General features: G+C 40.2%; 4 protein-coding genes and 1 pseudogene across 6 annotated transcripts; 2 read left to right on the top strand and 3 right to left on the bottom strand.

Moving 5' to 3' along the window:
* The first annotated feature begins 131 nt into the window (after positions 1 to 131).
* Positions 132 to 2529, top strand: rrp7a (ribosomal RNA processing 7 homolog A). 2 transcript variants are annotated; one of them, XM_080856614.1, is made up of 7 exons: positions 132 to 193; positions 524 to 666; positions 767 to 892; positions 978 to 1101; positions 1250 to 1347; positions 1879 to 2086; positions 2197 to 2529. In XM_080856614.1, exons 1-7 carry the CDS (start codon positions 133 to 135, stop codon positions 2280 to 2282), a joined length of 846 nt encoding a protein of 281 aa, XP_080712740.1. In that variant the 5' UTR covers position 132; the 3' UTR covers positions 2283 to 2529. The 2 variants fall into 2 exon arrangements, with proteins under 2 accessions (XP_080712740.1, XP_080712741.1); XM_080856615.1 differs by lacking the exon at positions 1250 to 1347 and having other exon boundaries at positions 978 to 1082.
* Positions 2530 to 2611: 82 nt separating this feature from the next.
* Positions 2612 to 6174, bottom strand: LOC308379462 (zona pellucida sperm-binding protein 4-like; annotated as a pseudogene). Its single transcript has 10 exons — positions 5996 to 6174; positions 4994 to 5128; positions 4705 to 4898; positions 4453 to 4538; positions 4222 to 4349; positions 3863 to 4046; positions 3504 to 3648; positions 3216 to 3285; positions 2867 to 3013; positions 2612 to 2787 (listed from the first exon to the last, which is right to left on the bottom strand). The product of its transcript is annotated as a zona pellucida sperm-binding protein 4-like (transcript).
* Positions 6175 to 6792: 618 nt separating this feature from the next.
* Positions 6793 to 12444, top strand: wbp2nl (WBP2 N-terminal like). The gene is made up of 8 exons (XM_080856616.1): positions 6793 to 6922; positions 7837 to 7945; positions 8158 to 8296; positions 8894 to 8986; positions 9150 to 9338; positions 9590 to 9673; positions 10612 to 10688; positions 10802 to 12444. The coding sequence occupies exons 1-8, from the start codon at positions 6864 to 6866 to the stop codon at positions 10856 to 10858; spliced, it is 807 nt and encodes a 268-aa protein (XP_080712742.1). The 5' UTR covers positions 6793 to 6863; the 3' UTR covers positions 10859 to 12444.
* Positions 12445 to 15094: 2650 nt separating this feature from the next.
* Positions 15095 to 19814, bottom strand: LOC308379467 (heme-binding protein 1-like; the record flags this gene model as incomplete). Its single annotated transcript, XM_080856618.1, has 4 exons — positions 19715 to 19814; positions 16357 to 16495; positions 15428 to 15608; positions 15095 to 15272 (listed from the first exon to the last, which is right to left on the bottom strand). Exons 1-4 carry the CDS (start codon positions 19790 to 19792, stop codon positions 15095 to 15097), a joined length of 576 nt encoding a protein of 191 aa, XP_080712744.1. The 5' UTR covers positions 19793 to 19814.
* A 2048-nt stretch (positions 19815 to 21862) lies between these two features.
* On the bottom strand, positions 21863 to 23619 carry fmc1 (formation of mitochondrial complex V assembly factor 1 homolog). The gene is made up of 2 exons (XM_080856619.1): positions 23262 to 23619; positions 21863 to 22293 (listed from the first exon to the last, which is right to left on the bottom strand). Exons 1-2 carry the CDS (start codon positions 23388 to 23390, stop codon positions 22090 to 22092), a joined length of 333 nt encoding a protein of 110 aa, XP_080712745.1. The 5' UTR covers positions 23391 to 23619; the 3' UTR covers positions 21863 to 22089.
* Between the last annotated feature and the right edge of the window lie 1557 nt (positions 23620 to 25176).

Here is a 25176-nt window from a genome sequence, read left to right as displayed (position 1 = left end):
TTTTTATTACCATTTCATACACTAGGCTCTATTGTCATGCAACTATAATAACGAGCCAATATTGAGCGCATGAGCTCGCTTCAGACTACAAAACATACGTCATTTCCTGCTTCCGCCGAAAATATCTTAAAGATGGCGGTGCCCAAGAAAACGCATGCTAGCCAGCCCTGTGTTATTCCAGGAGGATTTACTGGTAAATATAAAGCTTTTTTTGCAACGTTGCAACTGAAAATAGAATAAAAACTGTCATGTGTTGTAATAAATCGAAATGTGACACGTCAGTCAGGCAGATAAAGTTAACGTTACTATTGCCCAGAAGAACTAGAGATCGATGTCTAAACTGCCGAGTTAATTAAGTGTAATGTATCTAAATCTTTGTCTGTTAGGGATTTAAATGTATTAAGTGTGATCACACCAAATTGCATTGAAAAGTGTGGCGATCGGGCATGGGACATGTATCACACTGAAACACATCCTCGATGTGTCAATTTCACTTGTGTTAATGTTTTGTCTTGTCTTCTAGTACTGGATTTAAAGTTTACTAAGAATAGTCCAGCGGCACACCAGCTGTTTGTGAAGGAACACAAGGTCCGATTAGAAAAAACGTCGAGCAGACCCTTGGACAGAACACTGTTTGTTCTCAACATTCCACCTTACTGCACAGAGGTTGGTTACTGCTTAAGTGTCAGCTTGTATGTTGTTGCTATTGGAATTTAAATGTTACTACTTGGTGTTTCGTTGAGGTCTCATTTTTAAATCTGTTTAGGATGTCATAACCCGGCTATTCTCTCAGTTTGGGCCTATTCAATCCGTGGAGCTGAAGGATAAACCGGGCCACCCTGAGCCCACTGAGCAAAAACTTTCAAAATATTTCACCACTAAACAAAAACAGGTACAGTGCACATGTCGGCCATCAACTGTGATGCATGCCCTTTGGCATTATTGGTCTCCCTTTTTAAAGACTTTGTTCTCCACAGGGATTTTCAGTGGGGTACATCGTTTATACAAAGCCATCAGGTGTAACAGCTGCCAAAACCCACCCTCAAAATGTGCCCTTAATTGTTTCCACTGAGGATCATCCAGTAAGAACAGGTCTACACAGTAAGTGGGATTTCTGGCTTAGCGGGTTAAGCGTGGTTTTGTTTCGGCATCGTGCTACATTACCTTTTTTACATCACATTTAAACTTGGGCAATGAAGTATTTAAATTACTTTTAACATTTAAACAGAGACCTGTTTGTATTTTTCAGAATGGATACATCAATATAGCCAGTCATTTGTGCAGCCAGACACACTTCAACAGGCAGTTGATTCCTTTATGAGTGACTATGATCGGAGGAAAGAGGAGGTAATATAAATGTTCTTATCAAATCAATATAATTATATCAAATCTACATCTCTGCTACTTACTCTGTCTTGTTGTATTAGGAGTCAACCATGATGCATTTCTTTGAATTATTCTTATACTATCAGTGACTGCGTTGCCTTACGCCTGGCTACAAAGCTGTGCTACATCACCAAGTACATGCCAAAATGCAAAAGATAACAAACTATCTAGCTTGTATCAGTGCCAATTGTGCTGCTTTTGCTCTTTCCAGGGCAAGCCTGTTAGCTTGCTAGTTGTAGACAAAACAATTGTGACAAGGTAACCAATGTAACATTCTTAAAACCATCACAAAAAAATGAATACTCAGAAACTTCCAAAGGCAGGGCCAAGACACAGACAACTGTAAGGCAGCACAAAACTGTCCTCTGAATTCTTGTCACAAAGCAGATTAAACATTATGAGCTCATTGTACACACAGCACAAACCAAATGCAGAAAATTAGATATTGGTCTACTGTGCTGGGCATTTTTATCCTTACGATCTTCACTCTAGGATGCTGAGAGAAAGAAGAAGGAAGCAGAACAACAGGAGGAGGATGAGGAAGGCTGGGTTAAAGTAACTAAAGGTGCCAAGGGCACCAAGGTCCGACCTCACAGTGAGGCAGCTGACAAGAGGGCGCTGGAGAAGGAGGGAAAGAAGACAAAACGGAAGGAGCTGTTACGTTTCTACAGTTGGCAGCACAGAGAGTCACAGAGAGAACGTAAGTTAGGTCATCTGCCTGTGGCATTAGCAAAGAATAATGTGAAACTTCGAAAGATTCTCACTTCTGTTTCTTCAAAGTAATTGACCAGCTATGCTCTTACATTGCAGATATTGCAGAGCTTCGAAAGAAGTTTGAAGAGGACAAGCAAAAAATTGCTTTGCTCAGAGCACAGAGGAAATTCAAACCATACTGACTTTTACATTCATCCTACAGACTCAGATTTCATTATATATTCAGTTTATGTTGAAAGTTGTCAGGCAAACCACTTTTTTTGCAATATTGGTTATTTTAAGATTTATTCAAACAGTGATGCCTATTGCTTTGGACATTGCTTGTCAATTCTTTATTGTATAGCATATCTTGGTTTTTTAACCGTGGTAATACAATACTCTTAGATGGAATGTGCTCTGTATATCTGTGTATACAATAATACATCATTAAAATGGCTTAGTACTTTCAATACACATGACGGTTACATTTATCTTGTGAATGCTTTATTGGATTGTGCTAATTGAGTTGCTGTTATAGAGCCACAGATGCTTTCTCGCAGATGTTTACCATCTCAACCTTTGGGCTGTCTGGCTCTGATGTTTTATTCCTCCATCTACTACAGCCTCTTGTCCAAGCCAAGAATGGAAGAAAAAGTAGGACCAAGGCACACACAATGGAAAGGCAGTACAGAGCTGGTGTCCGTCCTCCTGTGAAAAGGCAAAGATATGGCCTGAGTGTCATAGGAGCTCGTACTAAACTAATACACTCAGATCAGTTTGTTCCGACCTGAACCCATTTGCTGATCCTGGTCCTCCTTTAGTCCTGAACTGTCTTTAGCCAGTTGGATGGGGCCTAAAGATACCAGTTGAGTGACATGGTCGTCCACGGTTCTCCTGCCCCGTGCTGTAGATTCGGAAGAGGTGGTGTCTAAGCCTACTTTAAAGAGCATAAAGAAAAGCACCATAAATCTGACTTGGGGAAGATAGTTATAAGAAGAGTGTTTTTTTTAATGCATCAACACATGAAAATACTTAGTCCATAGTCTTAAGAACATATTGACTTGGATAGGAAAAATTACAATAGTAGTAATGGAAAAGCAAAGTAATGCTGCTTTGACACAGGCTCTGGCACGCACTCTGGGTGGAGCACTGCTGGTCACACTTGGGCCCATGGGAGCAGATCTCCACCCAACAATAGAAGTACAGCTGCGGAACACATGCAGGGAGGACATGTCAAACTGTGGAAAAGTTGACCTGTTGATTTACAGGGATAAGCCTTTCCATATTATAATGATCAATACCTATGTGATTAAGGTCTCTTGGCCCAAGGAGCTATGTCTGTCAATGTTTCAAAAGGAAATTCAAAGGAATACCACTATATTATGCTATCTTATTCAAGATATACAAAAAATACCTAGCATTACCTCTTCCATGCTAGGTTTCCCAGTCTGTGGATTGATGAAAGCAAATGTCTTCACATCAAACCGTCTGACCTGGGAAGGTCCTGTTGACCCCAACTCTTCCCCCACTGGAATGGATGTCTGCATATTGTCAAGATGATTGGGGCACCTGGAGAATGCAAGAGAGTCATGGAGCAACCACTGTGGTAACCGTGGAGCTAGTGTCTCCATTTAACTACGTTAGTTGAACGCTTTTGGGAAATGCAGCCATGGGCAATTAACTCAACAACTGTTTTCTGACTTTCACTTTTGTAATTTGTATCACATCTACCTCGGTTGTCTGATCTAAATTCGTAGTCTTATTTTTCCTTTGGCTCACTCACCCATCATGAAGCAGTGTCCACAGGGAGTGTCTCGAGGCTGGATAGGCAAAGCAGTCACGCACCCTCAGAGAGAGGGTGGGATCGGGTGAGCGTGGGGAAGTGGACACCTGAATATAAACAGGCTTTTCAAGTAGTAGGCTTAGGGGCAGTTGGTCATGGTGGTGGAAGGAGGAGAATGACCCATCTGTTAAAAAAAAAATATATATTTTGGCCTTATGAGGATTTATGTGATGGACACCGATAGCCAAGCGTTGAGTATTACCTGTCAAGTAACATATATTTGTGTTTCAATTCATTCAAGACAACAGCATGTTCATTTAATTTGGTAAGTCAGTTTGGTTAGTGTTTATCCTATTTACCAGTGGCGATTCTCATCTGCACTCCCACTATCCCCTGTGCAGATGCTGGTGGGGGATTGGTGGGGTTTACAGACTGCATAACTGTGTTCAGAAGTGCAGACCTTGCATACTGACACTGGATGCGAAGGCTGAAGATGAAAGAAACACCAAGTCACTCATATCATACGTTCAAATTCTCACTGGAAAAACGGAAACAAATCTTCACATTTGTGAGACGAATCTTCACAGTACAACCTGATAGGTGTTTGCCTGAACACAGCTTCAGAGTTCACCAGCTCTACCACTTCTGCTTCATAATTCACCAGTGCTCCATTTACCTGAGGAAAGGCACATTTTATCACATTGGATTGGATTGCATCACTGCCATATATCCACAATAAGGTGGATCTCAAACACTTGTGTTGGGTTTGTGAGTTACAGTAGTACATTTCACTGAAGGTTTACAAGCCCCATCACATGAGTGAGTGGAGAAGAACAACTCACAGACATACGAGAGCCACACTCAGTCACTTCAAACTTGAAGAGTGCCACATCAGGACTGGAGAAAACAGGGAAGCACGGAGGCTGACTTTTGATCACCAGCATCCCAGGGTTAAGAGGTGGGTAAGCATCTGTCGCCCTCAGTGAGAACACAAAATGGCCATCTAGCGAGCATGCTAAGAAGAAAATAATTACATCTGTAGGCAAATAATTACATTGGTTACACAATAACCAATGACTAATTTATAAAATTCCTCTAGATCTTTGTAATAAGAGGAGAGTATCCGATTACCATTTATTTGGTAGTAGCACAAGGAATCTTGACTGTTGTAGCAGCATCCACGTTTTTGACAGGCATGGCTAGAAACCCTCTCTGGTCCACAAGCTACTCTCAGAGCTTTTTCAATGTTGCATTTTTCGAGAAATGCTTGAGGAACAAAGTGCAACATGCCAAATGAAATAACAGATATACCGTATACAAATACATTTATGGGTGAATATTCTCAGGAAATTACTGATTTCTTAAAGGAAAACATCCATTCATGGCAGCCTTGATCCAGATAAAACAGCACAGAGCCCACACACTTGCACTTTAACGTACTATTCAGGGTAGGCTATCTCTGCTTCTGCTTCTGCTTAAGGGGGCAAGTGATGAGGACAATACTTCTGAACACCAGAGACAAACTGGACACCCAAAGCTACCACCACTGAATCTCCCTGAAACCCAGAAAGGTGGCAATTACCAGTTCATATAACCACAATGATGCAATGTCTGGGTACAAGTTACTAATGGAAACCAAACTATCTGACCTCCATCTGTGCATAGCAACTGTCCTAACGACTTGACATTTAGGCCTATTTAGGATCTATGTCCTTTTTGGCCCTTCTCATCCCACATTGCTACACCTCGTTGTATACAACCATGATGGTGAAAGTACAGTGGACCACTGTCGGCTCACAGGGTGACAGAGCTGGTGGTCCACTGGCCAAATATGATTTAGAAATTCCAGGAATGAATAACATATGATCTTGTTTTAATATGCACTCCCAGCTACACTAAAGATGATGGTGGTGTGAGAGCAGACCAGACCAGCAGTGGGGTGCCGAGCCAAATTCACCGGTGGACCAAGATAATATGCTTTCTTCTCTGGGAATAATAGTCCTGCTGGCGCTAGGCTATCTGGAAGCAGATGCTACTGTATTACTTTCATCGTTGATTAACCGAGATCTATTGAATTCTAAAAGAAGCACTAAACTATTCATCATTTTAAATGTAATCATACGCATACCAAACCTTTGATGCGCAGGTTGTCTCTGACCTTCGGTCCCAAAACCGCGCGCATGACGTCCGCGGCAGGTAACATTTGGTGTAATTTGCAAAGATTTAGAACATCCTTGATTCTGAATGTGGGACGACAGATAACGACCAAACGTGCTACACACAAATGCCATCGCAATCAATTTCATTGTCATTTTTTAAATGTAGCGAACACACTTTAGTAATAGCCTACTATAAACACAGGCTTGTTGGCTATTTAATCTGTAAACTATGTAGGCTATACGTGGTTGGCTGGTGCGAAAATTAAAATAATTTAAACCTAGACGTAACCTTTCAAACATGGCATTACAGGCATTCAAACCAATTGACTAATTTATCCTTAATTGGCACATGAGCTTCAGACAGGAGAATGCACAATCATAACATATAAAATAGACCACCATTGACATTGAAACAAATGACTGATGGCGGAACTAAATAGTGAGAGGGTAAATAAGCAATTGTGTATGTTGAAACAAAAATAAGAGAATCAAGATTAAGATATATCATATTTAAATTGATAAAACAGATAGGCCCACAAGTCAGAGGCAATATTTGCTTGAGTTTACATGAAAAACAAGATCACATCATCAGGTCAAGAGTGATGGGCATTAACACGTATTTTGACATGTGTATTGTTGTTACACATCGTTATTATTTAGAGATGAATGCGCCATACACTTGTTTCTAGTTTATTCGATGGATCACGAGATGGAAATGATTACACAGCTGCTCCTGTGACGTAACGGGATTAGGCGAATGTAGGGCATTCAGATTATTTGACGGCCAGTGAACATACCAACGAAACACTAGCAAGCTAATCAAGGATTCTACTAAGCCAAACATGGCACTGAATCGAAATCATGCACAAAATGGAGGCGTTATGATTAATAACGGGGAAAGGTAAAGTAAAACATTGTAGATGTCTGAAATCTAGTATGTTAGATTGTTTGTTAATAGCCCTAACGTTAGTTGTAATTTTGGTTTCAGGCTGAGTTCGGGTTAGCTAGCTAGCAGGGGCTTCTCACAGTGCTTTCAAGCCTTAGTTTATGTCTTTATCATTAGATATATTTCTTTTATATTTGAGACCGAGCAGAATTGGTATGTATGAGATTGTCATGGTTATTGACACATATATGCTCGTAGTAAAAAGTAAACCTGATTTTGTAACCTAAAAGTTGCCAATTGGCTAAATGACGCCTTACGTCAAACGTTCCTTCAATGACGAGAAAGACATTAAAGCAGACACTGGTCAAACATAATCTTAAAGCTGACCTGTCTAAAGCTCTGTTTGTAAATGTTTCTAAAGCTCTACATACTCCTAGCTACCTTATTTCATAAGACCTTAAGATAGCAGCTAACGTCAGCTAGCTTTGTTTACGCCTTGTGTAAAATCATTGATTCTTTTCATTGGTTCTTCGGAGAGTCCCGTGACATTTCCACCTGCGACACTTCAATTACAAGTAGTCTGATTGGTTGTAATAATGCTGGAACGAATACAGGAAGCGAACTTTGTTGTCTTGTTTAGCACACAAACATTATACCTCCGCAATGCTTTTGGTTTTAACTACAGGTGTCATTTGACCCACATTTAGACAATCTAAACCACTACAGTATTGTCAAATTATATTTACTAGATAAAAAGAGTGTTTCTGACCAAATATCCCATAGTGTGGAGCTCAAAATGCTTTGATAATCTACTGGAAGGTCTGCTTTTCAGAGAAGAAGAATTGTTATTGAAGGACACTCAAAGCTTATATGTGTTCATATAGCAAACTGTAATAGGAGTGCATCTCAAAAATATTCTTCCTTTCCAGTGTCCTGAGAGACTGCAAAAATGTGGAGTTGTCCTTCAATGATGTTACAAGCAAGACCGATTTACTCAGGGGAACCAAGAAGGGTTCCGTGTACCTCACACCATACAGGGTAAATTGATTAATTTGTTGTCTGTGTGCTTTTCTCCATTTTGTGAAAACTAGTTTTCTGACTTATCATTTTCTTGCTTTTAGTATACATCTGCTTCAGATATTCTGCCATATCTCACCACAAAGGGTTTGAAGATAGGCTTTTGACTTTATGATTTCTTTTAAGGTGTATGAATATTGACATATATTATGGTCTCTATGCCCTTCACATAGATGGTGTTTGTTTCCAACAACCCAAGGGACAATCTTGGCTCAGTGATGTTCCCCTACTACCTGATTAAGGGTTGTAGTATTGAACAGCCTGTTTTTGCGGCAAATTACATCAAGGGCACACTCAATGCAGAGACTGGAGGTACTGAAATATACTGCTGTAACTTTCTTCTGGGCCGTAGGCCTATCAGATGCTTCATGAATAAAGCTTTGGAAACTCTCCTTGATGTATATATTTATATACAGTGTAATTAAAGATGCTGTAAGTGATGCTAGTGTTTCTGGGCAACTTCTGTCCCGTTTAGCCACTGAAGAAACTACCCCCTTGTGTGGTGAAAGTTTTGAAGATTCTTGATTAGTTGATACAACCACACCTTGTTGAAAATGTAGTCACTGGTTGTAGGGCGTGAGGGAGTACCATGAGCAGAATTAGCTTTTTTAGAGCATATGGTTTCTTCAAGGTTACTAAAATGAAAGTTAGCCTGCAGAAGCGTCACTTAAACCAGGTTTAAGGATCGGGGCGAAAACAGTTTGAAGCGTATGAGAGCTTTGTCAGGTCATGTTGTTTTGTGCTTATACTGGGAACTGTAATATGGGACAAGAAAAGAAACTCCTACCAATCAGGGGGCAAAAAAATGTGGTTGTGTTTTGTTGCCTTCTTTTTTCTTGCAAAAGAAGAATGTCATGATGAGTCCCTAACAGTTAAATCAAATATTTTGAAAACGTCTCTCCTGATAAGGTGGCTGGGAGGGACAGGCAAGTTTCAAGATGTCCTTCCCGAGTGGTGGAGCCATTGAGCTGGGTCAGCACCTCTTCAAACTGGCCACAAATGGTGAGGATTGTATCTTAATGTCTCGCTTCTCAGTGTTGAGATATGGATACGTGTCTGGACACGCTAATCCGTGATTAATGTCCTGTGTTTTTGTTTAGGCCAAATATAATATCTTGGTCATTTGCTAATTATTAATTCCGACTTTTTTTTCCCTCCATCTCAGCATCTCGTGCCCCTCCAGCCCAAAATGGTGGTGCCTCATTTGGCTATCCATCGCCTGGAGCTATGAACGGCTATGGAGCCCCACCCATGCCCATGGGCTACCCTTATGCACCCCCACCTCAGCAAAATGGTTTCCACCCTGGTTCCGCTGCACAACCTGGCAACATGGGCTATCCGTATCCCACAGCTGGTACACATTGTTAGACGTTAATATGGGCAAATGGTGCAAGTGTATTAATTTGTGCCGTGGAAAACAGTTTTTAAGATCCAAGTGGTCATGTCATGAATGATCAATGTCACACAACCTCTTGGTAGTGACGTCAAGGCTTGTGACATCAGACACGTGTATAAATAGTTTGTAATGATTCGTTTTGTTCACTCATTATGAGCACTGATGTCCCAGGCTCGTTCAGTAAAGCGTGTGTAACTGTCGTTCTGCAGGAGTGTACCCGACTGCCCCTGCCTACATGGCCCCCCCGCCACCTTATCCTGGACCACCCCAGAACTGGGCTGCTCCCCCTGCAGGTCTGTCTCTGCGTCTCTCCTCCTTCATCTACCTATCTCTTTTCCCTCTTCTCTTTTTGTTTTTCTATAGTACTTGTATCTGTTCTCTCTTTCTATCTCTCGCTCTTTTCTCTCTCTCTCTGTATCTGCCTCAGTGCATCTGTCTGATTCCATCAGTCAGCATCTGAGTGAATGCCATGACACAGGGCAGGCAGCAAGGAAGGAGGGCCAGTGTCAAAAGAGCTACTTGTCAAATTAAAAAGGACAACCACACACTCACGCACACACACACACACGCACGCACGCAACAAAAATATCTCCAGAAATCAACATCATCCCTTATACCAGTGCTGAGGTGCAACAAAATGCAACCCTTCAAAGATAAAAAAACGTAAACTTAAACCAGGTTTAAGGATCGAGGCGAAAACAGTTGAAGCGTATGAGAGCTTTGTCAGGTCATGTTGTTTTGTGCTTATACTGGGAACTGTAAAAGAAAAGAAACTCCTGCCAATCAGGATTTTTGTTTTGTTATTTTGTGTTTTCTGGTTGTGTTTTGTTGCCTTCTTTCTTCTTGTAAAAGAAGAATGTCATGATGAGTTCCTAACAGTTAAATCAAAAAAAAAGTTTAATGAAATTGTATATATATTTCAAAATGCACTCACACAGATAATACAGTTTTAACTGCCTCAATCGTCACACTCTACAGAACCTTACGTGTGATTTTATGACGTGTTATTATTTCCTAGATATGAAAATCTTAAAGTCTATTGTTAGATCTACATATGAAAAAAAAAAGAAGGTGTTGGTTCATCTAAAAGTGTCAAATCTAAATGCTTATGAAAGTATTTACTCATTAAGTGATCCAGTGGAACCGTTAACTGTTTGAATGCATGACTGATTGAAAGGGATGTCTATTTTTAATCATACAATTTGTAAACTGGCCCTTTCCCGTTTCTCAGGCAATGCAAAGGCTGCAGAGGCTGCTGGTAGTGCATATTATAACCCAAACAATCCCCACAATGTCTACATGCCCATGGTAAGTATCTGGCCATCCAAAAACCCTTCATACCACCATTTGTCACATGCACTTTATGCTAATTTAATTAACTGTGAGGTTAAATGTGATTAAAGAGTCTTTGTCCCTTGCAGGAGCAGCCACCTCCATACGCACCTTTTCCCAACTACCCTGAGAAGAAGAACAACTGAGACGAGGCCATTTACAACACATTCACTTACAATACATTAGTTTCCAGTTAAACACAGATAATAATTATTTTGTACTAATACTGAGCCAATATAGGTGTTCATTTGTGACAGACCGTGCTGGCTAGAGTGCAAACACATTAGAATACCTAATGCTGTTTTGGAGAGATAATCAATCATACATGGATCACAGTCATGGATCACAGGCAAGTGTATGGAATGAGTTAGATACAATTACCTCTCTATTCACAACCTTTCTTTTTCTCTCAGCTCCTTTGACACAGTTTTACTTCAGACATTTTTTAACTCCATTAGATAACCAACTCTTGTATTAAGTGTATGTGTGGACTGTTCTCTTGCCTCTCTGTGGGGCACTGAACTCTGCTTCAGAGAGAGCTTTTGAAACGTACTGTGTGGGAACTGTTCCTCTAAGTTCAGACATGGGAATGTGTGAGCCTGAAAGTATTTTACATTTTCAGCATTTGTAAAGGAAAACAAAGAGCCAATTGTGTCATAGGGATAATTTATAATGACCAATTTGCGTTATTCTATAATGAATGATGTGACTTAAAACCACAATGATACTATCACTCTTACCAGTAATAGTATACATGTGGCTGAGGTGGATGACTCCTCCAGCTATGGGGCTTTGCAACATATAGTCTTTTTCGGATTGCTAGCGAGCCTTCCATCTACGTTCCAATACACAGCAGCCTTTTGTGAATTTTTTTTTATTTTGTATTGCCTAGGAGGATAACTCTGTGATCCACGATTTACCATATAATTTAGATTGTTGTGATTGAGGGTAGTGTGGTTGCATTACATGGCACTCCTAGTTCCTAGGAGTAGGTCTTGGCGACCCTATCATATCAGGTTCAGTCCCTGACCTCTGCCCCTTTTTCAAACCACCAGTCATGACTTCTAATCTTCTTAGAAATTCCAACCTTACTCTTTCTGTAATTACCACAGAGTTGAGTTACACACAAACACACGCACGCACGCACACACACACACACACACACACACACACGTATACGTATACAACACAAACACACACGTTTGCTTTGTGGTTGTGTCTTGTTTCACAGCCTCCTCCCAAATGAACTGCGGCTATTAATGCATAATTGAACTGGAGCAGTAGTCTCCTCCAGTTTATAAAGTCATTGGCTCTCTCAGAGTTTATTTTGTATGTTCATGGCATGACATAAACGATTTGGAGAAGTGTTTAAAAATATGAAGTGTGTTTAACAAAAGCTCTTTGACTTGGCTTGTGTTTGTGTAAAATTATTATTTTATCTTTATTTTTAAAATCTAAAACTGATCAATATTTCTATAATCAAACAACTAATAAATGTATATTGAAAGTAATTATGATATGCGTGTGTATTTGGCTGATGTAGATATTGAATGTGCAAAAACAATGCAATTGTTTCTTTGTGTTATTCTTCTGTCACCCAAATATGCATGTGCCCTCACTACTTTTCTAGGAATAATATTTTTGAAGTCAACACAACATGATACATATAAATGCATCTTTTGAATATTTTTTTTTGTGGAGAAATGCAGAGCAATGAACATATTCTTATTTTGGCATTAATCTTTTAGGTCAGACACTTGAGCATTAGCATAAAGTCTGGCTTTTGTATGTGAACATAGAATTCCTAAATTAAAGTAAACAGTGCCAGTGACCAACATTTAAAACAATCGACCACAGAGTATTACCTTTGATTGATGGTTGTTCAAAAATAAAAATGCAATGACACCATTTTGTTTCAATAAGCCAAACGCTGTTGTGGTGCTGCTTTTGAAATACTTACTGGGTCAGTAATATGGATTTGTATCCTGGTGCACTGACAACCTGGGAATGCTTATACACTTCTTGGCCAGCCGATGACAGCAGCTCATAACCTTCACCAGGGTTAACAGCTTTGTAAATATGTATCAAATATGTGTATTTTATAATGCGACTGTGACTACCATACAAAAACAACAAAACAAAAACCACACTCATTACACTGAATAACATATTTATTACCATATGATATTCAATCCATTGCTGACCAATATATCCAACCTACATTTTCACAGAAAATCACGCCACGTAGAGAAGTACTTGAAAACGGTTTCTAGAACCACTGTTAATTTATAGTAAATGACTCAAGGAGTGCATTTACAGTAAAAAAAAAAAAAAAAGACAAACACAGCAACAAAGTCACTACACAGAAATGAAAAATAAACCAGTGAATAAAACCTACTTCTGGAAAGCACAAACACTGAAATAAATATCTGAATAAATTATTTTATGTATAAGAGGAGGCCCTTGCTGTTGCGCAAAATTGTTCCTATTCACGCAGGCAAAGCTTTGATGTTTTCCAACATTTCATAACATCATTTCATACATTTGTACAATGTCCAGTAAGTCTGTGAGATGTTTGTGACGCAGTTTGACAGAACAGTTAAACACATTTCAAATGACAATGCATCCTAAATCAACAATGGGCTTTGTAGAGTGTCGAAAATTAAGATATTGATGATTTGTATGAGTACGCACTTCATGTGCACAGTATAGATTTCTTTGTTTCAGAGTTGACAACTTCTGACTCAAAATGAACTGCTCAGTTCTAGCATGACAAAGTGGTGAAAGAGGTGAAAAACACGGCACTCTAGCTGGTGCAAGATATGATTGTTATCAGGATCTCTGATAACACAGGGGTCATGATACTGCTGTCATTGATGCAACATTTTGTGCCTTCCAATATCTTGTAAAGAGACTTGATTGATGATCAATCGTCTTGAAGATGATTTAAGGTATTTAGAGGCAGGTACAATGTAATGTAACATCACATTTATAAACAATAAACGGTACCACTTTACAATAAGACTCCATTGTAAATCGTCTATAAATGGTTTATAAATAGGTTATTAATTAGGTTGTAAACCTTTTGTAAGTCATTAATAAACCCTTGTAAATGAGTTATAAACACAGTTTTTATACATCGATGCGGGCTCACTATTTGGGAAGATCCCCATCTTGGCAACCCACTGTCTATCCCTTAACTTGCTCTACTAGCCCAATTGCACACTCCCTACCATTCTTGTATCTGTTACTAGAGATTAAATCCCAGGAGGGGGGGGGGGGGGGGGGGGGGGGTGATTGTGTTTTGTGATTTGTGGATGTTGTGTCTGGATGTTACTGGATGTCCTAAAATTTCCCTCTGGATTAATAAAGTATCCATCCATCCAAGATCAAGTTACTGCTTACTACTCATTACACAACAAATCACCCTTTATTAATCAGTTACTAACATTTATAACTGGCAAAACGGAGCCTTATTGTAAAGTGTGAAACACATCATCATCTAGTAATCAGTAACAAACATTTATAACTGGCAAAATGGAGCCTTATTGTACGTTGTGAGCCCCCCCCCCCCCCCCCCCCCCCCCCCCCCTCCTGGGGTTTAATCTCTAGTAACAGATACAAGAATGGTAGGGAGTGTGCTATTAGGCTAGTAGAGCAAGTTAAGGGATAAACAGTGGGTTGCCAAGATGGGGATCTTCCCAAATAGTGAGCCTGCATTGCCGTATACAAACTGTGGTAATAACTAATTTATAAGGGCTTATTAATGACTTACAAAGGGTTTACAACCTAATAAATAACATTTTTATAAACCATTTACAAACCATTTATATAGGAGTCTTATTGTAAAGTGGTACCCAATAAACACAATATACAAATGAAACATTAATAGTAAAAATGACCCTTTATGAAGAAGTTTTAGGACCTCTTACTATTGGTCTTGAAGATAACTATTTTGTATAGCAGAATGGCATAAGAGTGAACTGTGTTTGAAGCTGAACAAGTCCTTATTTGAATGGCAGACTCTAGCCCCCTCTTAAAAACTATAATGCATTGTGGTTTAGGCAGATGATGGTAATCAAGTCTCTTATTACCCTATGATAGATATGCTACTCACCCATTTATGTTATCGCACTAGTTGAAAGGTAAATATGAAGCCCACTATTGTGGATAATACTAACTCCAACATCAAATGAATGTTACTGGACTACTAGTAGGTCTGTGACAATGAACCCCACCCAACCGACCAATATAGTACTCCTTGTGCTTCTTGGAGTTTAATCAGCCAATCCCACCCATTTCCTTAATATCCCTAGCTCCTCTCTGTCAGTATTACATGTTTCTAGTCATCCCTACTCCATGCTACAATAACAAATGGTAATTCAGGGCTCGTCCTGGATGAACCAGACTTCATTTCGTCGCCCGTAGGGCTTAAGTGGTGGATCATAGCTTAAGCAAAAGTACTGCTTGCGTTGATAAGGAGCTGTCTCACCAAGGGTGCGTGTCAAACGGAGCGCCTCTGAGCGATACTCTGTCTCTCCTGCGAAGCCCCCAAACTGCCTGCATGATCGAGACAAAAAGAGTGATATTGAAAATTATAAAATATAATTATTCTATGTCAAGTAGTATGTCAAGAAAATCACTTCTGGAATTATAGCCCTGACAATGGTTTGAGGTTAGTTTTTGCAACTGTCCTTGAGAGGTGAGATACCTACAGTGAATAGACGGTCATGCCTGGCCGATCCTCAATCTTGATTGTGCTGTCGGTTGGGTCTGGTGGGCAGACTTGAAAGCGGGAGGGAATACGAACAGCAACAACCAGGCGTCGCATCATGGCACCATCATCCCGAGGGAACACTGTGATGACGATTGGTGTTGTGTTTCCCATTGCTTCTCCTACAAGTCAATACCAACACAGTGGGGTCTAAGGGGAACATTTCCAAATGAACCATGTGAAGGGGCCGCCGGGAGGGCTCTTCACAACAGTAAATATCTATGAAGCTAAAGATACCTTAAACATTCTACTAGAATGTCATTGGATGAATATGATGAGACTCTTAAAGGCTTCATCTAAGCCTGGGGAACTGTGTTGTGGGGTTTACATGGTCTACCTATATGGAAAACAAACTTGTATCCTTATAGTGCTACATTGTGAAATATTGTATATATTGGGCTGGTTTCATTGAAGGATGCTAAAAAGCCATTCAAGAGTTGTTCTCTCTTAAGCTGATACCCAGAAAGGATCTCCAAAAGTTCTGTTATCAAAGGATCAAAGAGTGGAAGCCACATGGAGAACCGCTCCCCATTGCTGAGATTCACCAGCAGGGTTCTACAGAGAACTCCTAATTAAAGGGCTCAAAACAGAAACGTATAAAATTGTTCCACATAACCCGCTTTTCTCCAATAGAGTAGGCTGCAGAGATAAGCATTCCCTTGATGAGAATGGTGTCTTTCTCAAGCAGTCTCACTGACCTTGTAACCTAGTGGTTTATGGCCAATTCTGTGCTGGCTCACCTTCTGTGCTGTTATGGTCGGCTCACCTTCTGTGCTGTTATGTTTGGCTCACCTTCTGTGCTGTTATGGTCGGCTCACCTTCTGTGCTGTTATGTTTGGCTCACCTTCTGTGCTGTTATGGTCGGCTCACCTTGTTCATTGCTCCCCCCGAAGTACATGAGGAGCCTCCTCACAAGTTCGCCCGACACTTGATCAAATGTCCGCCCCTCGGAGCTTACGGTGGCGTACTTCCAACTGTCATACCGTCGCACCTCATAGCTGACCCCGTCCTGAGAAGGAGGCCAAGGGGTGAGGACATGATTCACTACTGACGCACAAAAGAGATAAAAACAGGCTGTGCCTCTACTGAAAAAAGACACCTTCAGCCAGGAACTAAAACAGACAGTAGTGCCCTGGTTTGTAACAGCGGTGAATTTTTTGTATCCAGCTGGCTGAACACTCAGACTGCTGTTACTGAGCAAAGCATCCGTGGAGGAATTGAAAAGTGTTCACCCAAATATGGCCTGGCATATAGAGAAGGTTACACTGATTTGATTACTGTTGTTCTGCCCGACTCATCACACACTGCAGGGTTTAATCAGCCTAAAGAATATAATGAGACACTTGTGATTCCTTCTGTTACATAAGCTCAGACACACACATACACACAACAAACACACATATTGACAACGCAGGGTTAATGTGATATGCACATCCTTACTAACATTGAACACTGATCATGGTGACTCAGTGTGATTCCAATGTGAGCAGCATCAGTAAGCCAACAGAGGCGTTAAACAACAACCGCAATCAAACAATTAGTGCATCAAATATGGAAAATCTGTCAGGACATTCAAGGGATTTTGTGATATTCAGCTAGATTCAGCTGAATATGCACAGCCCTGCAGTAAAAAATTCCACTCTGTTAAGGGCAATTTGTCAGCAAAGTACAAAGGCCTGAAAACATCTACCAACATAGAGATAACCAAAGTCATCAGGTACAAACACAAAGCCCTCAGCAAGGTTTGTTACACAGCCTTTGTGGTATGTACTAGATAATGGGAAAACAGGGTAGCCGTATTGACCTTTTCAGAATGTGGTTAGGGATGATTAGCAAGCTCTGGCAGAAGAAGCCATGTTAAGTGGATGGAGGAGTGGAGGAGGTGATGGAGGACTAAGATTGTTTCATCATTTTAGTTCCTGATCACCTGTTTGAGAAATACATATTTAGAAGCAAGGAACTAAAAATTGAACTCCAAGTAAAAAATTAAACACATATGTCTATTATATTCTACTAAAACCATTATGCCTAACTGTTACATTCAACCATTTCTTAACGTTCAAAAAATTGTGAGTTCTCCACTGAGATGAATTCAAATTATGTGGTGCACTTTCCTTGTGTGAAGTTGTGACCATACGTAACAATCAACCGTATGTTAAACTTTTTCTCAAGGCATGATAATATAACAGCGTCATATGTGACAATTTACAACAGTTCTAATTACATAGCTTCTGCTCAGAGTTACTTTAGAGTTATAATTAGTGTGTATGCTCAACTGATGTCCACAACCTCCTCCAGATAAGTATGCAGTGCTCCAGCTGGTAAGACATGGTATGTAATTAATGTGCGTATGCTAATATTAGTGAGTCAATTAATAATTCAGTTCTGAGTCACTCTTTTCTTAGGTGTCTGTCTTTCCTCCCATGAAAGTGGCTCCCTTTGGCAAACATATTCTCCAGTGGTTTGTCAGTGGATGAGAGGAGATTTTAAATCAACGGAATCAGTTTACAAGAATTTGTTAGCCTTTTACACTAACCGGATTTGCTTTGTGAATTTGTGCAAAAATTCTAGTAAACCTATTTTACAAAAGTGTATGTCCTAGACCATCAGAGTTACAGAGCAAGACAATGGTGAATCATGAGGAGAATATTATAAATTTGTAGAAGTTTTGGTGCCACCCCTGAAGCCAAGAGAGCCCTTTGGCAACTTAGAGCAAAAAGGCTCTATTATAACACTCAAAATTGAAGAAGTGAAATGAGAAAGGCCTTGCATACATCATGTGTAGCTCTTGGGTCCAGGCTAAGGGTGTGTTAAAACACATTTAAGCCACACAACATATTTTAGTCAAAGACCAAAATACATTTTAGGACCTGCGGCAAAATGCACTGGCTAGACACTCCATCAGCATTCAGTGTCTTGTTTAATTAAGCGTATTGGGTGTCAGGGTCAAAAAAAGGAAGGAGAGATCAGGTGTCCGTTTGTGATTTCAGATCTTCCGTGACTTGTCACTTGTCAAGACCCTAGATTTGTCTCCATTGAATGTCTTCCTCTCCAATACAAAGCAGCAATATTGGCATGATTTCAAGTTTACATGTGTTTTAGTTTGGCCTTTCTGTAATGCCTACCAAGTGTGACTATTTAATTACCCTTGTGTTAAAACTGATGATGCAGATTAACTTGCGTGATCTGCTCTCAGCAGAAGTGTTTCGGCTGGAACTGCATTTGGTCAGAGGACAACAAAGGTGTCAATCTGTTTAATCAATAGAGATGGTGATAAGGAGACTGTTACGCTAGGAATAACCATTATTTTAATATACTTCATGTGTAAATGCATGCGTTTATGCATCAGGAGTCCTGACCACCTATACAGTACATATATGTAAAATGGCAATAAGGGTCTGCCTCATTTAACAGCACACATCAGTGACTTCAAAAAGCCTTTTCCTTCTCCAGGCTTTGCCCCACAGTGCTACTGCTCACACATGACTGCAATGCACAGGCAACCACCTAGCATGTTTTCCTGACTTCCACAAACAACTATTTTCTCTCTCTGCCTCTCTCTCTCTTTCTCTCTAGGATTTATTGACCTTGACTACTGATGCTACACATTATGTGGGCCAAGGTCAGTGTATAGTGTAGAATAACAGCGCTGCTGATGTCATGGCCAAGACCTGAGACGCACGTACATAGTTAAAAGTGTAAACTAAGTAGATGTGTAATGACAATGCCAATACAGACACCATGGTATATCTCCCACCTACTAAAGGGAACCGATATACAATTACAATATTTTCAACAATGTAAGAACCATGGCTGTTGCGCCACTTTCCACATTTATAGGTATGTGAGGAAGGGCTATCACATGATCATAAATCTTCAAGAGTAGGCTAGGCGACAAAGGTTACGTAAGGTTAACTGATCATTGAAACCGTGGACTACTGTTCAATAGGTAGGGATACGTTACCATTTGGGTTACTAATTGGCACTGACTGAAGAACATAAATGCTACGAAAAGCATCAATCAATTAAAACTATTTTACCAAATGGCATCTAATACAAAGACACCGGAAGCTTCTGATAGTAGTAGGCTATTGAGAGGATCGGAACAAACGCACAAACGCAGCTTCAGCACCACAGTCACGATTTCTCCGCTTATTCTAGACGTGAAATATGCGTGAAATAGGAGTAATCATCATTTCCACTGATTGTCGAAGGGAGCAAAACTTACCTTTGTCTCCGTGCTGAGTAATTTGTACTCAGTTTCCTCAGTGGCCCCAAAGAGCGAATTTTTTATCATGCCAAACATCGTTGCCCTTATTCTTTCAACTCCTTTCGAGTCAGAACGTTTTCAAATTTAAGTAACTTTCCCCTTAAAAGATCGCCCCGCTCAAAACGCGCTATTAGATGATGACGGAATAGAAATCTTGGTAATCATAAATAATAGAGTTATGCGCCTCTGTTCCAATTTACCCCTGTCATTATAGGACTAATTTCTCAACCCTAACTTCGTCTTTTTACCGCTTCCGTAGGTCTTTCAACGCGCACTTGGTATTGTCGACTTACTGAGTCTAGTATTGCTCACACTCTTTCTCCTCCCTCACTAACGCAGAGCGTCAAAAGTGTCATCAACCATTCTTGATTGACCCCTTTTCAGCACCCTAACCACTGCTAACTAACCACAAATCAGCTATGTTATACGTATTTACATGGCAAGACAGAACATGTATTTTTCTTGTTTTGCTTACATCATTGTCTTTAGGGTTCTCATTTTTTCCTGACGGATAAATAGGCTAAATACATTCTCAGTAAGTAATTGATTGCTCTGCTAACAGAAGGTTCAGGTTTTTTATGCTATTGTCTTCAAAGGTAACAATGAAAGGAGACACTGGCAACCTTATGTTGCTTATTAGCTCAGCATCACCTCAGCTTCCTCTGGTACTAGACTGTGTTATTGTTGACCACTTGACAGTATCCTTCAGGATGTCATAGTGTATCACCATTCATTAAATGCATGTGCGTGTGTGTACAGTTGAGAGTCAATGACGCGCATGTGCAAGCGTTTCTCTTCCCCTCTGTCACAGCACATTGCATAGCTGTAGGGTCAATCTATTTAAACTCACACTGAAGGCAATATTAGTCACTATGGTGTGGCCAGAAGAAGGGGGTTGCTGTCTAACACATGCATAGTTATCCAAGCCTCATATAGCTCATTGCTTGGAGGTGAGAGAGATGAGGCCGGCACAAAATATCATCCACTAGGCACTAGTTGTATGGACAACTTTGTCCTGAAACATGAACTCAGTATGACATAAGAGGAGAGGGTTTGGGGGGATAATGTTCATGCAGGGGGACTGGCCGTGAAGATGAGCAGAGGACGACAGACTGACACTGACTGCTCCCAGAAGGAGAGAGATGTCGCTTCCACTGAGGGACGAGGGGAGGGCAAGACAGAGCGAGGAGAGATACTAGGGAGCCCCTCCAGCAGCACAGCTAAACAAATCAATTTGATGTTGCTAAACAACAGAAATCCTTTCTGATGGTGAATTAGCACGCTGGTGAATGACCCAGAGCAAGGTCTCCCTCTCTTCTCTTTTTCTGGTGCCATAAGGAAACGAGGTGAAAAAAGGATGCAGGGTGGAAATCTGAAATACCCATCCACTTCTGGATTTTCATATTGTTTTGTTACACCTTCAGAATCAGAGCAAAATTATTTAATACAGATTAAGCAAACGGTTATATCCCAAATAACCAATGCCACATAAACCTGTGCCCCCTTTGAATAAGGCATCGCATTGCTCTCAGCAATGGAGTGTTTCTGACTTGCATCAACATGAGAAATTGCAGTATTACTTTGGCGGCGTACCATCCTCATAATTTAATATTGTGATTCCCATGTTTGTTTTTGATCAACTGTCTATGAAAAAATATAACAAAACAACCCTATAATCTCATCAATTAAAAGCTGATCTTTTCTCTCTCACATTTTGATGAAGTGAAGCGTGTTTAATGCTCATAAAGGTCAGCACACACTGTGTGTGCTGCAGTGGGTCTCAGGAAGCCAGTTCCTCCCACACATTGACTCTAAAAAGGTTAACATGGGAACTGTGTCTGTACCTGGGAAAATAACCACTCACACAAAACAGACAGTCTTAGATGTAATGGGTTTGTAAAACTACAACTAGCTTTACATTTTCTTCATGTTCTGTCTGCTCAGGAAATACCTAAATATTTAGACTGAAAACCCTATTTCACACTGGTTATTGTTCATCCCTTTGACTATTGCCTCACATTTGAACACAGACTAGGAAATCCAGATTCAAACTTCATATAAATATGTTCACTGTACAATATATGTTTTAAATGAGAAAACAAGCAATTCAAGTAATTTGTCCTTTAATGACATCAAGAAAAGTATTTACAGATGTATGCGATGCCTTTAACTACGACACTGATAAAGACAAGTCTTGATTTCTCTAGTGGATGCACCTGAACCTAACATAACATTCAGCAATGCATGTCTCATTGTTCATCTCAGAGCTTAAAGATGGATGTGGTCCATTCATGAGCTTGAAGTGAACATGTTTCTCTGTCACCTTTGACCTCTCATTTTTCCCAGCCTTTTCCCCCAGGTTGGGTGGGCAACCGAAGGCCCACCATGCCTGCCACCTGCTCTCGGCTGCGCTCCCCCTTTACATGGTAGAGGTTGTGGAGAGCCATGTGTTGCCTGGTGGAGGACAGCAAGCACAGGTAGGTATGGGAGGCGTGGAGTGCCTCCTGTTGGGCCCTGCAGTATCTCTCCCCTGTTACCTAAGCAGATGAGAGAAATCCACAGCTTGTTCAGTTTGTTCACACACAATGAATGGAAATCACAAACCGTCTTGGGTCATTACATTTATGTTTGGCTGTATGTGGGCAGAATATATGAAGACTTCTGCCTGAGGCTTATGTCCAAACACCACACAGCTCATCCCATCTATGAATGGCTGCACATGCGATCAGTCACCCATATGTAATGTACACAGTGAAGCAAATTGAGAGGTGGAAAACAAAAGGAAAGGACAAACATAGACTGCCTTACAGAAGTGACACCTGATGTAAAACCTCTATGAATTCAAAGAGCTCTGAGAAATGAGGAGTGATAGTTTAGGTTAATGTCACTTAAAAAAAATATCTAATTATTATTTTAGGGACATTACTTTCCATAGTGATATAATGGCGTTAAGCAATTTTAAATTAGTTAAAGGCATGGCACTACAGGGATAACAACTTCAAATCAATCTTGACGCTGTATGGTCATGTTAAGGAGAGAGTATTTTATCACCAAAATATATCTATTGACAAGCAACCCAGGCCAGGATACCCAAACACATCAGTTAGCGAGCAAGCTAGCTTTTACCAGGGCTAACGATATTCGTGTGGGTACTGCTGCAAGACCAGATAGCCCACATTTATCAGTTCCATCGAACTATCTTGTGATTATATTTCACAGACGTCTAATTTAAACTTTAGTCACGGTCACCTTGCTAAAAGCGAGTTTCATTCGTGACTACTTGCTTAAATTATTGTATTATCACTAACAAGTAACGCAAACTGGCTCAGGACATACACATTCATACACTTTGTGGTACAAATGGTTAAGTTTAGGGTAAAAAAAAACAAAGATAGCGTTAATGTTACACATTTAAGTTGTTGTGAGTGGGAATGGCATGGATACTGCATATTAGTATTAGTTAGCTATCTAGCTGCCTAGCTAAGTCTACATCCATCTGACATACCTGGTTTTTACGAAACTGATCCAAAACATAATTATATGCCATCGTCTGTTTATATTCTGGTCCCCTCAAAGCTCGCAGTTCTTTCAGTATACCACGACATACACGCAGAGGTGAATTCAACGACGCCATGTCTAGATCAAGGTGTTCCAGTGGATGCGTGTTGTTATCGTCCGCTAGGCTATAGCTTCCAACTTCCCCTTAGAGAATCTTTAAAAAAAAATATTTTAAAACTAAATTAAGACACTCAAACCCTAACTCACTCAAACAGCACTGGCTGAAAATCAATCCTATCAATAGTACAGATATAAGCAGTTATATCCGATAGTTACATAGCCTAACTTCTTCTCTATCTTCTTCAATTGTGTTAGTACATTTTGGTAACGTGTCTCCACCGCCAGGACGGGAGGGTATGGTGACGCCTACGGGTTACGCTAGAGAGGATACTGTTTTCTAAAATATTTGGTGACGCGTCTAGGTTAAGGTTACATAACATATCTGAAATACTTTGAATATAAATACTTAAAAGAAGTTATGCATTACAGCATTGACATCATTTTTTGCAACCTTACGTTTCGGACGGAAGTCCGTCAGCTGCAAGCGCTGTGCTTCTGGCTAAATGACAACCTGCAGCCTAGGATATTTATAGGGGGCAAAAAACATCATTTTGTTGTAAGACTTTTGGATACGTTTGGGGTGCTTTTTTTCTCGAGTGGGTTATTTTCTGAGTTGAAAGTCAGAATTTCTTAAATCAAACTTAAAGTTTAAACTTAAGGACTATTTGTTCAAATTAAATGATTTCTACTTCGTTACTATACAACACTAGTTATATTGACAGTAACCCATCTCCCTTACGGAGATATTGGCGAAAGTTGTTTAAGATCTTGATTTTATGTCCCTTCTACAATCACGATGTTATTAACCATACGTCATCAACAAATGCAACTTAGCCTACATCATTGCAAACGTATAGTTTTGCAAACGTGTCTAGTTTTTGTGCAGTAGTGAATAAAGTCTACCTCAGTCTACTTCACAGCATATCATTTTTGTAGAAAAGGTGGATCCATGATAAAAAGAGAGAAATACACACAATAGCCTATATTTTCATTGCTTCAATTTATTGAATTTCTTATTAATACATTTACTTTTAGTCATTATGCAGACGGTTTTATTCAAATCGATTTACATGGAGATGTAAAACTACAATTACTACGGAGGCGAAGGGGGTCGAACTAGCAAATCTGTTGCATGCAATCCATGAGCTCTAACCGCTGCACCAAAGTCACATAACCCCATTGGAAAAGATATCAGCCTATAGACAGTTTCTCATATTGCTGTCACAGCCGCGGCAGTGTTGAATTTTGACATGATTATGGTCTTGAATTCTTCATATCGCGTTCATGGTCATATTCTGCCTTAGCGGAGAAAAAAATGAGTCTTTCTCTTTGAGTTTAGAATATTGTACCGTTAAAAAAATTAATGGTTTTGGTGATCGACATTTCCTGCCTTTTGAAGCAGGACGTGCACGCGCAATTTAGCTGACAAGTTTAGCCTGGGACAACTTAACTTGACGATTAAGTATCTTAGTGCACGTCGCCAGACCGGCTTGGCCTGTTCTCATTTAGCGAGCTATATTATCTCATGTCGCGAGCTAAATTAATTATCTTAGCTTCAGTTGTACGCCGAACAGGGCCCAGGTGGCATGTCTGGAGGGGTATGTGTGTACATTAGAGCTGAGTGTGAGCTGCCTAAACAAACAGTCAGGTTTTTTTAATGTGTTCATTTTTTTAATGAAAGATAGAAGTGATGCTTTTAGCCTCTCATCAACTTTCAGCCAGGAGAGTCGGTCATGCATGTTGTTTACGTTTGCTCTTGGTGTGCACTTAAGGGCATGCCTAGCTGCTCTGTTTTGTTCCCG

The sequence above is a fragment of the Sprattus sprattus genome, assembly GCF_963457725.1.
Source record: "Sprattus sprattus genome assembly, chromosome: 18".
Lineage (NCBI taxonomy): Eukaryota > Metazoa > Chordata > Actinopteri > Clupeiformes > Clupeidae > Sprattus > Sprattus sprattus.
This window is presented reverse-complemented; position numbering and strand designations above follow the sequence as displayed.